The sequence below is a fragment of the Hetaerina americana genome, unplaced genomic scaffold (assembly GCF_022747635.1).
Source record: "Hetaerina americana unplaced genomic scaffold, ioHetAmer1.1.p SCAF_1, whole genome shotgun sequence".
NCBI classification, from domain to species: Eukaryota; Metazoa; Arthropoda; class Insecta; order Odonata; family Calopterygidae; genus Hetaerina; species Hetaerina americana.
Genome location: NW_027286069.1, coordinates 35,387,381 through 35,403,972, shown reverse-complemented (window position 1 = coordinate 35,403,972; position 16,592 = coordinate 35,387,381). Strand labels below are relative to the sequence as shown.

Here is a 16,592-nt window from a genome sequence, read left to right as displayed (position 1 = left end):
TCATTAGCATTTTCCATTTCAATCAACATTCTTTGGAACTAATGCACATTCATCACTAAAATAGAAATTATTTCTCCTTAAGTAAACAAAGATGAACACACCTCCAAAATCTACTGAAATCGAGTGCAGTCATTTTTGTGCATTAATTACCCAAACTGGGTTACTGGTGCCTCTTTCAATCAATATCATTTCACCCTAAATGAAGTAGAAAAATAATGGCTATTACCATTCATGGGAACTGGGTAGCAGTGAAAAATGTCCAGCTGCAGAGAAAAGAAAATATTTTTTATACCTGACCAGTGCAATCATATTACAACTGAACACATGTAATGGGAGCGGCATTATATTTTCTCCAACACTACATACATAATTAATTCAGCAGTATGTTGGAGTGAGAGCTTCCCACAAAGAGCAAGGTGTTCTATCAATTAAAATGGTTGCTACTTATTTGATTTCTTAAGCGTTTAAAGTAGGGAGAGCATTCCAAATAAAATGTGAAATTTTTCTTTTCCCTATCATACATGTACTATCAGAAAATGTTTGATATTATAGCTTACAATTACTAGGAATTAAGGGCTATTTTGGGAACTCCTGTTGCAGCAATAATGTTCACCTATTTTAAAGAATAAGAAGAATGTGCCCAGAAGAAGAGTGTAGAGATAGTATTATCTTTGGTTCATACAGCAAAAGTATTATTAGTCCTGAGGATATGGTGATTCTATATTAATGCGCATCATAAATGTTTGATTACAGTGCTCTGTGACGTGTGGTGAAGGAGTAAGGAGGAGAAATGTTCATTGTACCTATCCAGGAGATGATGATGTAGACAGTGCTGCTGAAAATGACTCAGATGATAATGAAGTGCTGGAGGAGGAGTGTCCTCCAGAAGAGAGGCCTCCTGAGGAGGAGGCATGTGACATGGGATCCTGCTCCAAGGACACATGGTTCTTCACAGAGTGGTCATCCAAGGTTAGAATTCCTCATATTTCTGTTACAAATATTTTTACTAGTTGGTTCATGAGGTTGAACAAAACCTGATTTTTAAGAATTTTCCAGAGAGAATGTGCTTGGTCTAAGTATATTGTCAGAGTAAGTAATGCATTCCATTCTCATTAGTAGACCTCTAAGGTGAAATTAATGGAGTTGGATGTCATTCGTTAGGGCAGTGCTGCTTAAGGATAGCATAGCATAACTAGTTTCAATTTTGGCCAAGTTAGCACTACTGTTGCAAATGTTGTAGGAGTCAAGGATTTTGAAATTATATTAGAATCTTGATTTTTACATTGTCAAATTTCATGTAAAATTTGATTTTACCCACATCTCTGATGATTTCCAAATGACATCTATTGGGTGCTAACGGACTTGCTATTTGAAATAATGTAAAGTTGGTTAAACAGAAATAATAATTTTGTGTGCTTCCTAAAGATCCTGGTAGGATTTTTGAATTAGATAAATAGTTTTGAAACACTTGTCGCTGAAGTTAGGGCACCGTAAGCACCAATAATTGTGTGCAAAATAAGTGAATGCCTAGGGATCTTATGCCTGGGGCTCACAATCTGTGGGAGTGAGAATAAGAATAGGAAAACAGAGAAGAAGATGATGGCAAGTTGAGACAGTAGAAAAAATGCACACAATGGCCCAGAAAAAATTACAGAAATGCTCAATGTTACTTATACATGAGGTGAGTTGTGATTGATTGAATCCAATAATTTTGAACAGGAAAATTTTTCAAAAATATATAACAAAACTATGAAATCTCAAAAAAAAATCCATGGTGCACTGAATTGGTGATTGCAAAAATTGATAAATTACTGTAACATTGGTTTACTTGGGTTACTAATTATTACCTTTAACCACATTGACAAAGTGGAAGATTGGTAATGAAAAAAAGTCATGGCTGTGGATTGATAATAGTCACTAATAATTGAGCATTAGAATGTAAGTTTCCCTTTCTTCAGCTGATGCTCATTTAAGTCATTCTTTGATGACCTCAGATCTCAGCTGTAACAATTAAGGCTTATTGCAAACATCCCATTAGCGTGAATAATTTGACCAATTTTCAGTCTCTCAACATAGAGAATGCAATTTCATTATTACAAAATATGATCAATCTGATAATTGAAGCATCACAAGCATGGAATGCCTGAAGATGTAAAGAAATATGAAGAATGTATGGAAAAACTCCACACTCTCTTTGTTTAACTTCCATGTGTTATAATAGATGTAACTGATGAATTGTTTGGAAATCCTGTAATTTCAGTGCTCTTCCGAGTGTGGTTCTGGCATTCGCACCCGTCATGTGCATTGTTCTGGAGCAGGAGTTAATGACATTCCGGGCTCAGGGTCATGCGACCCTTCAACCAGGCCACTGGAATCAATGGCATGCTCTTCTCCAGCAGAAGACTGCCCGCATGGAACAGGTTCTTGGTTTGCAGGGCCATGGAGTAAGGTAAATTTTAAAGTTGTTTTGTCCCTAGTTTTCCCTGATTTATGTAAATTCCTTGTAGACTCTGCTATCTGTATTCAAATAGTTACATGTAATTTTGCAATTCTTCCATGAGGTAATGCAGTAAAATCTCTTTATGTTCAAGAACAGCCTGGACAAATCTTTAAATATAAAGAAACTTCAGTCAATTAATGTTGTATGATCTCATCCGGGAAAAATAAAATTATGTTGTGCTTCATTGTACTATTTTAATTATAAATTCGTATTTATAATATCTGCAAAGTCATATTACCCCATAATAATTCAATTTTTGCCCAAGATTATATAATTCCTGTGTAATTCTACAGAACCTCTGAAGGAGGCGGTATGAAATATTTATTCAAAAAATTGAACAATCAATATCAATGCAATGATAGTATTTATACCATTATTAGCAGAACCATTATTAATTTTTCATTCTGTTTGGTTGTATCATCTTGAGAAAGCATTTGATTTGAAATGTAGGAGACCAACCTGAACATTCATATTGCCCAAAATGTGTGCAAAACAAATTTCATGTCACTTTGAGTTGAAAAGATAGGAATGTATATGTGTGTGCGTGTGTCTATGTCTATATAAATATAAATAAATAAATAAATATATATATATATATATATATATATATATTTTTTTTTTTTCATTAATATTTTCTTAAATAGAAATATTTTCTTGCTGGACTTTTCATGCCATGGGCATCACAAAGGATTGATGGGTATCAAGGTTCATCATTCATAGTACACCTGTCAGTTGCACTCAAATTTAAACCCACATTATTCCCTATTAGCACATAATGAAGCATCACCTTACATCCTAATGCTGTAAAACATTCAAAGCAAAGCCTAGTCCATAGCCTGCCTGCTCCACTGGCAGCTGAGATTTGGTGTTATATTTTTTGATACTTTGTCTGATTACCTGAAATAGCTAAATAATACAAGTTTGATGATCATTTAGATTTAATTGTTAATAATACTTATGAGAGGTGAATATCATGCTGGGTTATAATATGTCACCAAAGATTTGAGTTTACCTATTTACAGTTATCTTTGAAATAAATTGACATCAAGTGAATTGCTGTTTCCCTTTATTTATTAATGCAAGGTAAAATATTCGAGAAATATTAACAACTTGTTAATCATCAAACAATTGACAAAAGCAACACCAAATTGATAACAACTTATTATCCATCATCATGAAGGAATTATCAACATCTCATTTTGTACAATATGTTTTTCTTAGTCTTCCCATTATTACGTGAAGGAAATTAATCAAGCAATATCTAGATGGTGCAGTATTCAACAACAATTTGTTCGTTTCAGTGCTCAACAAATATCAATTGTTTGGAGGAGTACAAAGGATCAGAGTTTATGGCATCCCAGACAAGAGATGTAGTCTGTATCACAGCATCTGATGGAAAATTTGAGGTGGTGGCTGAAGCAAATTGCTCATCAGCTGAGAAACCTGTTAGCATGAGAAGCTGCAATCATAACAATCCTAGACATTCTAGCTATGGGGAATATGAGTATGAGCCATTGGACGCCTGGAACACCAATGCTGATGCAGATCTATTCAATTCATCTCTTCCACACTGTGCACCAGAGTGGTACATGACTGAATGGTCGCAGGTACTAATACACCATAATTTTATTATGCTTGTCAAATTTTCTTTTTATGAAGTGAACTGAAAATGATTGTAAAATGTATCTGATTAGAAAATTATTATTGGCTTGTGACTTGATAATCAGGCTGGTAATTCTTAAGAGTACCTAGTGAATAGGTACTCTTAAGTGAATAGGTACACTGGTGGCCAGCCAGTCAGTGGTAGGAGGTAAAATATCTACCACAGTCATAACAGTTGCAAAATGTCCTTAATCCTTGGCAACTTGAACGAAAGGAAGTCACTATATGTGGAGTTTATTTAATATAACATTAGAAATGGAGTATGCCTTTTTGTTATTCAAAAATTAAAATATAGCATTAGCCAGTGAATCATTAGCATTGCTGCCTCCACCTTGTGGGGTAGATTCAATCACCCAATATTTTGAAGCAGGATACCAGGACTTATGAGATGATTTTAGTATTGAGCTAAATGAGCTCAATAAACTCATTTTATTTTGATAAGCATGATGTTAGAATAAACCAGGATATTTGAATTATGGTTACAGACCTGACGGACTAAAACAATGAAAAGGAAAAGCTGATACTATGAGTATAAAATTCAATCATTTTTTAGAGTTCACTCTGACTTGGAGAGCAAAAGCCTTTAGCAATGGTTTCCTGTAAGACACTTACAAAGTTTTTCATTTCCTTGCATCAAATTTACCAAAAATATTCAATTTTAGATTGACTTTTATTACCAAAATGGTATTTAAAATTTCACCAGTTTTTACCCCTTCTATAAAAATTTAAACTGCTTTCTGAAAGTTTAAAAGTTTTAGGCATCATCAAACTTCTTGAGATTTTGTGAGATTGCATAAAGATGAGAACGCAAGTTTCCTGTTGAATCAGGAGAGGAAGTATTTTTTTAACAAAATATCATTCGTCCTTCACAAACACACTCTGAATTTTATTGGCATTTTGAATATTTTTGTTTTATTCAGGATTGAAAATTAAAACAGATCAGACATGACAGGAAATAGTGACAGATCTGTGAGGGACTTGAGGCCACTATTTATTTGCTGAATCCTGATATGTAGTATTTTGGCAATTTTTCTTAATTATACAGATCACGCTTGAATATAATACTGTTTTTTTGCAAAATATGAACAAATTTCTTTTTCTTTCCAACTTTTATTTCTATGGGTGATTTCAATGGAAGGAATCACAAATGGTTCAAATAGTGCCTATTTACAATCAGCCACCCCCCCCCCCCTAACTTCCCTAATATTGGTGAAAACTCCAGGGAAAGGCGGAAACCTAGAGGAGAGCCTTCGTACTTTGATTCCTTATGAAGTAAAACCAGAAAATGGGATATCTCAAAAGATTACCTACTTAAAACTAACTAAAATAACTTTCTATTTTCCTCGTTGACAGTGCTCCAAAACATGCAGTGCTGGAGAACAATCTCGAGAAGTTAAATGTCTAGACAGGAATCAGAACCCAGCCTTAGGATGCAGCCCTCAACAGAGACCAAGCACAAAACAAGAATGCAACATCAAGCCATGCTCAAGTGGTGGGCATTCTCATCACCATCATCATCACAGGCATCCTACAAAACACTCAGGTTGGTTAAAATTAAATAATTTTTTTAAGGCATGATTATGAAATCATTCATGACTAAAATGAGGAAAGTATTTGAAAGGAAATTGCTCAAAATCTAAAGTGGCAGATGCTAACACCTTGGATTATTGAACTTGAAATCAATTATTATAATTAATGATAGTTATAAATGCCACCGGTTTAGATAGATTTTGATGGTCATAGTAACATAATTTACTATGTAAGCAGAGATTATTGCAAATATGCAAATAAATAAAAAGTCCCTGAAATGAATAGAACCATGAATCACTATTAAAAGATTGATGAATCATTACTGCCACAAATCAATCCATATTTTCTTCATTAAATCACATTCTTGGATAATTCTAGGCAATTTTATATTGAAAGCTTTTATTTATATATTCTTCTTAAACAAAAGATTATCATATGATATCATAATAATAACTGCTTAAGTGACCTGGTAGGTTCACCTGCTTAAGAACCTTTTTACAATGGTACTATTGATCATAAAGTGCGTTCTAGAAGGTACAGTGATACCTCACTTAACGAGCACCTCACATAGAAAGTAATTTGCACAAGTAAATTTTTTTCAATGATTCACTTAACTAGCAACTTTTTGCAAATTTTTCTTCTTTAACATTAAAAGGGAGGATGATTCCTGGCATAATTGCACACCTGCTGTTTCAATTGAGTTTACCACTCATTCTGCTAGCATCTGAGTATCGCTGGTAATCACACATTTTTCCAAACTTGTGCTAAGACATATTATTTGTGATATTTTTTGGCAAAGTTTGATAGTATTTTGTTCAAAATTTTAAAAATGTCCGTAAAGAAAAAGCTGAAAGAGGATTACCTTAAGAGAATATAAGTAATCATAGACATGAAAAGTAAAATCATTGAAAAGTGAGAATGAGAAGTCAGCATGGCTGGTCTAGCAAGCACATGCAATTGGTCATCATCAACGATTAATTGTATGCTCCAGAATAAGGACAAAATTAAGGAAATAGATGCTTCAAAAGGAGTGAAAAGAATATCTTATGTAATGGTCATGTATTCTAAACGATGTTGAAAGGTTGCTTAAAATATGGATAAACAAAAAGTAATTGTAGGACAATACTGTTGACTAGGCATCATCATTTGTGAGAAGGCAAAAGAGATTTTTGCTGGCCTAGTTAAGAAGACACCAGGATCATCGATGGACAAAAAAAAAGTATTTAAGGAAAGCCATGGGTGGTTGAAGAAGTTAAAGAGAGGTGTTGTGAGGCATGTTGAAGCAGTGAGCTCTGACTCAAAGGCAGCAGAGAACTTCATCAGTGACTTCAAGAAGCTCATACTTCTGAGGGTTACATGCTGCAACAGGTTTTTAACTGTAATAAGTTGGGCCTCTTCAGGAGAGGGCATTACCCAAAAATACTCAAGCCACAGGAGAAAAAGTTTCTCTTTTGTACTCTCTATAATTTTTTTGTAAATTCCCTTATTTTCAAGTTTAGCTTTACATTGCTCTTGTTTGGCTTTTTGAGTGGTATTCGTATGCAACAATTTTAGCATCTGCAGGTCTATCTACTGATTTCCTTATTTTGTGCACTCTAAGTGACTTTATCTCCCCATGCACGGCTTTTTACCAACATTTCCAATCAAGTCTGGTTATAGCAACCTTATGACCAACAGAATCATTAACAAAACAAGTGACCTTTGCCTTTTTTTATTTACATCCTCCAAAGGATTAAACATATAAGACCATGAAACCAACCCGTAGGTATAAATAATGAGAAAATCAATGCAACTGAGAGGATGTTTCTGGTTTTCTGTGATACACGATCACCTACTGAAGGAATTGGCAATTCACTGTGCTGTCAATGTGGTTACAATTTTTTCCTGATATGAGCGTGAAATGCTGAATTTAGATTGTAGATTAATAAGTGCATGTTTGCAGATCCTATTGACATTGATAAGACACAGTGCTCACCAATATCACTGAAAATTTGGTGATGCAAAAGATTTGTGCTAAGCTCACCCCATAGGTCTTGACGGACGACCAAGAGTAGAGTTGAGTGTCTACTTGCAAGGACTTATGGCAACAGGAATGAGACAATTCCTCAGCACCCTTAAGGTCCTGCCCTCATACCAGCAGACTATATCCTATTCCCAAGAGTGAAATCCTCCCTCAAAGGACACCACAATATGGTCAAAAAAGCTTGCATGTGTACCCTTCAAAACCTATCAGGGAGAATTTTAGGCATGGAAAAGCCACTCGCAAAATCGTGCTGAAGCTTAAAGGATGTACATTGAAGAATTATGAGGCAAGATAAATGGTAAAGTCACCTGTGCTTTATACTATGAATGTGGAGAAAATGTCTAAAATAGCAATAGAAGAACTGGAGGATGGAATGAAAGTTGACAGGGAATTCTTTAAATCAGGTAGGTTTGGGAATGACAAAGCTCCAGGGCAAATACTAGAGCAGCTGGAACTGTTTACATATCTTGGAAATGTTGGGGGCCAAAATTGTCAAAGAAGTGAGAAAATAAGGCAAAGAACCTTTCATAAGGAAGAAATGTATGATTAGGACTTTGAGTAAGGATGCTAAGAAAAGGCTCATTAAAAAACTTTGATTTGTAGTATGGTTTTTTATAGCAAGAAAACATGGTCCCCAAAACATGGAGGTTCATAAAATTTGTGAATAGATAAGGATGGGAAAGGTGAAATGGACTTCTACAACAAACAACTAAGTGCTAGGGTGCTCCCCTTTAAACAATCTCCCACCTTCTAACAATTCTCCTTCCCCTTTGTGACAATCATGTATGATACCTTGAGGTTATTATAACTTTGAATTTTTATGCTGCACTTAGTTTCTGTTTCTGAAATGATGAATGAGGAAAGCAAAATCCCCCATAGGTTGTCGGGAGAAATCAAAACAAGGCAGGAAAGATGAATGCAGAGAATTTTTGTTTGGCCATGGGATGTTGAAGACTGAGAGAGGAGGGAAAATGCAGTGAGAAGGCAAGTGAGGAAGGGGCAGGTGTAGGATAGGGTTAGTTGATAGAATAAAGGGAGGAAGGAAGTGTGCAAAATTTGAAGAGGAGCCTTAGTTTAAGATAGGATGTTGTTTGTTTTGCTGAGAAGGGAAATTGTTGCTTCCCTGTAAGCTCGGTAGCATTTATCCATCCTGATTCTACTTTAATTGGTAGATTACTGACAAAATCATCGAATCTGTTATTAAAAGTAGCCATGTTCTAAGCTTTTGTGAAATTCTCTCTACTTAAGGTTTTTAAAAGTCCTGTGGACTGAGTTTATTGGTAGATGAGATTTTAGTCAAGTGTTATCTACAAGCTTGATCAGTCCTGCTCACATCTTGTGCTCACTCTTCAATAATTGAAGTTTGAATTTCTTTCATTATTTTAATTCTATTTTAGCTATATTTCGGTGTGTCTTTCTATGGGGACATTTTTGCCAGCTTTGTACAATAAATCATAAATGACATCTGAACACTGGATGATGGGATGTTGTGAATGGGAATGTGATCACTAGTGATAACAAGATGCAATCAGAATCAGCCCTAAACATGAAAAAAAGTAACAGGCATGCAATAATTCTGGTAATTCCCCATTTTCATCACTCACTATGCAAACAGTTGCTTGTTAAGCAAGTCATTCTTTGAAACAGAATTTTGCACATTATTTGATGTACTCGCTATTTGAGGTGCTTGTTAAACAAGACTGCAGTGTAACTTATTGACAGCCAATCCTCAGATGAATACCTTAGATATCTTTTACACTTTTATTTGTAACTGGATTTCTCCTGAAATTGAGAGCCTATGAAAAATAACTATTTTTACAAGGGTGCCCACAAAATCCAAACTTAAGAAAGATGACTTTATTCTTAATTATTGACCATAAAATGCATTCTAGATGGTACCAGGATTGGAATTTTACCTTGTGCTCTCATTTTTGCAAAAAAAGTAAAATATATAATATGATACATAGATAACATCATTAAGTAGATTATATATTAAAAATAATGAAAAACATTCCACTACTAAGAAAGATGATTTCATATATCTTTACCTCTTCTGGTGTTATCACAGTGATACCTATTATTCATTATAAAGTCATTCTGGTTTCTCATAGCATGCAGGGTCTGTATAATAGGTTTTGGGACTGGTTCAAAAATCAAAATTTATTGCAGTTATCAATACAATTAGTTAATAATCTTCAGAATATTAAGTAATTAATATCTCCTTCATCAATACTCTTAGTATGGAGTGTTGGCCACGTGTGAAAAAACCGGCTGGAATTCTGTTTCCTGAATATTGTTGAGAGACATTGTCTTTGCTGCTTGAACTGCCTCAATTAAGACAACCAATATCCGTAGAGCTCTTTATGAACATTCTTTTGAGGCAATAATCTCCATTTTCCTGGACACTGTCCAAAATTTCCTGCGAAATTTTCACCTGCTACAGTTTTATTCCTCGTTCAAGAATTTACCTCAACAGCATGTAAATGAAAAGTGGTTTAACACCTATTTTTCTAATTTCTCTTTACAAATACTTTTGATACAATTTAATATAATTTTTGATATACTCCAAATTTGAAAAACTATTCCAGCGACCATAGTTCAGGTTACACAAAGTTCAGCTCGCCAATTATGGCACTTTTGCACTCACATGTTTAAAGGGTGTTATTTTCACAGGTCAACATGTTCCAATTTAATATAAAAAACCCAATTTTATTACACTATTTTATTCATCAATTAAATATTCCACCACATACAGTTCAGTTCACTCAAGAGTTTGGCTCGCGAAATTTGGCACATTTACAAACACCTGTTATATAAAAGGGACTATTTTCACTGGCCAAAAAGTTCTAATGTAATATAAAGAACCAAATTTTTTCTTCATCCATCACTCAAGTTCAACATTTCTTTTCTTCTTTCTCCAAAAACATGAAGACCTTTCACATATCAGCTTAACCACCATTACTCACTAACCCCCTACCCAACTAACTACCACTAACCCACTAAACCCCTACCCAACTAACTACCACTAACCCACTAAACCCCTACCCCACTAAACCCCTACCCCTACCCCACTAACCCCCTACCCCACTAACCCCCTACCCCACTAAACCCCCTACCCCCACTAAACCCCCTACCCCCACTAACCCCCCTATCCCCACTCACCCCACTAACCCCACCCCACTAACCCCCTACCCCCACTAACCCCCTACCCCCACTAACCCCCCTATCCCCACTCACCCCACTAACCCCACCCCACTAACCCCCTACCCTACCCTACCCCACACCACTAACCTCCTACCCCACTAACCCCCTACCCCCACTAACCCCCCTATCCCCACTCACCCCACTAACCCCACCCCACTAACCCCCTCCCCTACCCCACTAACCCCCTCCCCTACCCCACTAACCCCCTCCCCTAACCCACTAACCCCCTCCCCTAACCCACTAACCCCCTCCCCTAACCCACTAACCCCCCACCCCACTAACCCCCTTCCCTACCCCACTAACCTCCTACCCTCCCACCCAACTAACCCCCTACCCTACCAACCCCCTACCCCACTCCACTAACCGCCTACCCCACCAATCCCCTACCCCACCCAACTAACCCCCTACCCCACTAACCCCCCACCCCACTAACCCCCCACCCCACTAACCCCCCACCCCACTAACCCCCTACCCCACTAACCTCCTCCCCCTAAACCCCCTACCCCACCCAACATACCCCCTACCCCACCCCACTAACCCCAACCAACCCCCTACCCCAACCAACCCCCTACCCCAACTAACCCCCTACCCCACACCACTAACCTCCTACCCCAACCAACCCCCTACCCCACCCCAGTAACCTCCTACCCCACTAACCCCCTACCCCACTAACCCCCCACCCCACTAACCCCCTACCCCACTAACCTCCTCCCCCTAAACCCCCTACCCCACCCAACATACCCCCTACCCCACCCCACTAACCCCAACCAACCCCCTACCCCAACCAACCCCCTACCCCAACTAACCCCCTACCCCACACCACTAACCTCCTACCCCAACCAACCCCCTACCCCACCCCAGTAACCTCCTACCCCACTAACCCCCTACCCCAGTAACCTCCTACCCCACTAACCCCCTACCCCACTAACCCCCTACCCCACTAACCTCCTCCCCCTAAACCCCCTACCCCAGCCCACTAACCCCCTACCCCAACCCACTAACCCCCTACCCCATCCAACTAACCCCCTACCCCACTCCACTAACCGCCTACCCCACCAATCCCCCACCCAACTAACCCCCTACCCCACTAACCCCCCACCCCACCCAACTAACCCCCTACCCCACTAACCCGCCACCCCACTAACCCCCCACCCCACTAACCCCCTACCCCACCCAACTAACCCCCCACCCCACTAACCCCCTACCCCACTAACCCCCTACCCCACCCCACCAACCCCCTACCCCACCCAACTAACCCCCTACCCCACCCCAGTAACCTCCTACCCCCCCACTAACCCCCCACCCCACTAACCCCCCACCCCACTAACCCCCCACCCCACTAACCCCCCACCCCACTAACCCCCCACCCCACTAACCCCCTACCCCACTAACCCCCTACCCCACTAACCCCCCACCCCACTAACCCCAATCAACCCCCTACCCCAACCAACCCCCTACCCCACCCCACTAGCCCCCTACCCCACTCCACTAGCTCCCTACCCCACTCCACTAACCTCCTACCCCACCCAACTAACCCCCTACCCCACCCCAGTAACCTCCTACCCCACTAACCCCCTACCCCACTAACCCCCTACCCCACTAACCTCCTCCCCCTAAGCCCCCTACCCCAGCCCACTAACCCCCTACCCCAACCCACTAACCCCCTACCCTACCCCACTAACCCCCTACCCTACCCCACTAACCCCCTACCCTACCCCACTAACCACCTACCCTACCCCACTAGCCCCCTACCCCACCCCACTAGCCCCCTACCCCACCCCACTAGCCCCCTACCCCACCAGCCCCCTACCCCACCCCTACTAACTCCCCACCCCTACTAACTCCTTACCCCCACTAACCCCCTACACCCACTAACTTAACCCCCCACACATCTTTCTCCTTCTCTCTCTTAACCTACTTACTCCTATCTCTCCCTTCTTATTTCAATCAATAAATACCTCATTGTACTTTGCTTCATTAATTTTTAACTTTTATCATTTCAGGGGTTAATTGTAAAGATGAGTACAAGAATTGTGCATTGGTAGTCCAAGCGCGACTCTGCCATTACAACTACTACAGGAATGCCTGCTGTCACTCCTGTGGCCTCAAGTCATGAAATGAATTTCAAACAAAATTGATTGGCTTGAAGTGGTGGATGTGGTTGTTGAATTTGATGATCAAATCTCATTCATTATCATGGATGTGAACAGTCTCTATGGTGTTTAAAAATGAGACTTCTCCCTCCCCAGCTCTCAATCTTATAAATTTGATGGGTGTGTGACTTTGTTTTAATAGAAACTGTAAAATATTTGTGACATGCTCTTTTGCCACTTATCTTCCACTTTTCATGTGCAATTATATTTCCAAAATTCTTTATTCAGTGTATATTATGCATTTACATAATAAATAACAAATATGAACTGGTTTCCTTTCCTTAGTGTTTCCTATCTCCTTTCTATATACAATATACTTTAATTACTGTTCCAAATTGCAGGAAAAAATAATATGTTTGAATTTTTGGTAGTAAATTAATGTGCCAATGGGACTGAATACTTTTTGTCAACTAATTTAAATTGTATATGTGTTAATAATATTGTGGAATTCACTTTTTCAGGGGATCAAGGCTAGATCATTCTCTTTATTCTTTTTTACTAGGAAAGTTCTTTAATGTATAAAATCAAAGGAAGCATCTAACTATCCAGGGAAATCAATTTTAGTGTCTAACTGCCATCCATGCCACTATCCATGCCACTGCAGTCAGTGACCGAATGCTTTGAGCAAGTCCACTGGGCTTCATCTGCATTGAGAGTTAATCAGTCCCCAGTGTCATCAGCTACAGTGCTAACTACTTCGAGGACATGTGCCTGGGGATCACATCACAAGGATTTAGGGCCTTTAGTGATTTTCTTCATGAAGGACCATGAAGTAATGCATAATTTATGACTACTTTGAATTGCTTTAGGCTTCTGATCACAAATTGCATGAGAGACAATGATATCAAACCCAGCAATTTGTAATATAGCCAGTTCTCCTCAATACCTTGTTGTTATCTTGCCTAAAAATAAACTTTAGGGCTTTAATTTTTCACACAAAGAATGTGCTACAAACATAATAGGGAATTATTGATGATCCCCACTCAGACATGGAAGATACCTGTTTTCCTTAGTTTCCTTACAGTGACCCCCATCTCATCATATTCAACTTATTTCCGATTTAGAGATGAAGTCACTGGGTCACTTTTTGAAAGAATAATTGTGTAACATTTTATAATCATCAAAAACCATTTTTTATGAAATGGGCATAGAAATATTTGGGTATTTTTTAATTAATAAGTCCCAAATTTCAAATTTGTGGTATGGGCTATTTACTCCAAATAATATTCTTAATTATCACTATTTTCTTACTATTCTGAGCATTAAAAACTTAGAAAAGTCTCCCCCATATTCCTGATGTAATACCTCCTCATGAATATCATCATCCATATTAATTAATACAAATAAGTTCCCTCTGAGAAAATGAATCACTAATTGACTTAAGTTAACATTTTTGAAAAACTGTTTTTTAAATATTTATGCCGTCATGGATGAGAAATTGCATGATATCATTTCCTTCGGCGTTCTTGAAGGCATTACACAACAAAATTCATTTAATGGAGGAAATAACCTCATTGATTTGAGGTGATAGAATGTTATAAATGTATTCTCACATTCAGAGCAGTAGATCTGTGTGATGCTTATTGGCAAACCATTCTTCAAACTTTAAGGTTTGAAATATAGTTTATTATTCACTAAGACCTAAATCAAGGGAATAACTTTAAACTCTTATTGAATGGCAAAAGATACCCTCCATTTTATATCTTGAGAGAATTTTTAGAAGTAGATGATTTTGAAGTAATAATGTAATGCTGGCATATGTAATGAATGAACTTCCACAAGGTTAAGCCAGAAACCATGGAATACATACTCCATCCCTTACCCCACAAATAGGTTGCTGCACCAGTACTCAACTTACACCCCTCTCCCTTACTCCCACCTTGGAGGCAGCCTATATAAATTGAAAAAATTTTTATGCGCTCATATGTCACCTGATGATGATGCACACCATCGAAACCATGGTCGTGTGAAGAAATAAACCTTTTTGTGAAAGTGCAAATTTTCTTTTTCTACCCTCATCTTGAAGGAATTCCACAAAGTAAAGCCTGAAACTTAAGCGTCTGTCTCTCCAGTACTTGCATCTGATGCCTCCCATTGCCATTGATAAGTCCTACCCAAGGTGAGCTGGCATATGTAATGACAGGCCTGATGCATGCAGTGTATGTGGTCATTTTCAGCCTCCCATCCACACTCCAGTAACCGTGACTTTGATGATCATTTTTCTTGCCTGAGAAGTAAGATCCAACTCCTTCGCTAGGGAAGATGACAGCCTGTTTTTTTTGCAGGATTGATATAGATATTGCAAGCTGATGAATGCCAAGTATCATAGACTCCTCAGCATACTCATCCTATTGCTCTGGGGTTCTTTGGAGGTACTTTGCCGCGAGTTCTTCTCATAACTGCATCACAGCAATATATCCACTCACAGAATAAGAATTGTGTTTCCTCCCTTGCCTACTCTTGGAATATCTGCCATGTGCACATTGAAGAAGAATGATCAGAGAACTAACTTTGTGTTTATTCCTCCTGCTCCTGCGTTTATTCCTCCTGCTCCTGTGTTTATTCCTCCTGCTCCTGCGTTTATTCCTCCTGCTCCTGCGTGTATTCATGTCTCCACCTGCGAGTATGAAGTTCCATTTAACATGGAAAGAGTGCTCTTCCAGGTATGATTTTACCCAGCAAACCTGCCATCAAGGAATACCCATCACAGACATCTTTCCGAGGAGCCTGATGTTCCACAAATCTGTTAAATGCCTTCGTAATATCAAAAAATGCCCCAGCAGAGTGAGCTTTGTTATTGAAGTTGTCCACGATGAATTCCACCAATCTATGCATTTGTTGCTCCGTTCCCCTACCCTCCCAGAATCGGAACTGCTCTGGCGGAAGTATATTTTTCCCCTGCATTGTTCTTTGGAGAAACAGCAGAATTAACCTTTCCAGGATCTTCAAGAGTCTTGGAAGGAAGGAGATAGGCCTAAGCTTCTCAGCTGTGGCTGGCCCTTTCCTGTTTTTTGGGATTTCTTGCATTGCCTTTGGAAGTGGCTCAACTTCAGGGACGCAGCAACTATTGTTGCAATATAGGCACTGCAAGTTAATTTCTCAAGGACTTCATTTAGCATGTTGCGGTACCTCATTGGTTTCCGAAGCGGCAGTCTTCAGATGGCTGCCGCAATGTTGCTTTGCTATCACTAGCAGCACCACTTAAACTTCTACTTCACCCTATCCAGCTGTTATGCTGGCAGTAATATTGTATATGTGTGATGTCCGGAAAACTCCCTCAAAGAATTCTGCCATTTGTTCAGTTTTTTTCAGGAGGGTATTTTCAGTGTTTTTCCAGTTCCTTTTAATAATGTGCTCCTTTTTTCGTGTTGAGGGCACTCTCATATCACGTGCCAGCTTCTATATGCTTCCATCTTGTAGATTTATGTAGGTCAGCTTATCATCCCACCATCTCCTCAACTGGCGGATCGCTTGCTCCGTGTTTCACAGCGCTGTATTCCTGCCTCAGGGCAGCCATCCT

The 16,592-nt window shown here is 38.9% G+C and overlaps 1 protein-coding gene across 1 annotated transcript in view; it reads left to right on the top strand.

Moving 5' to 3' along the window:
- LOC139701000 (thrombospondin type-1 domain-containing protein 4-like) overlaps positions 1-13,333 on the top strand; it is a 202,356-nt gene extending 189,023 nt beyond the window's left edge. Inside the window, exons 9-13 of the mRNA XM_071599559.1 lie at positions 754-969; positions 2,261-2,449; positions 3,802-4,107; positions 5,516-5,705; positions 12,923-13,333. Coding sequence (XP_071455660.1) covers positions 754-969; positions 2,261-2,449; positions 3,802-4,107; positions 5,516-5,705; positions 12,923-13,035 — 1,014 coding nt within the window. The 3' untranslated portion in view covers positions 13,036-13,333. The remainder of the gene's footprint in view (positions 1-753; positions 970-2,260; positions 2,450-3,801; positions 4,108-5,515; positions 5,706-12,922) is intronic.
- Positions 13,334-16,592: the final 3,259 nt, after the last annotated feature.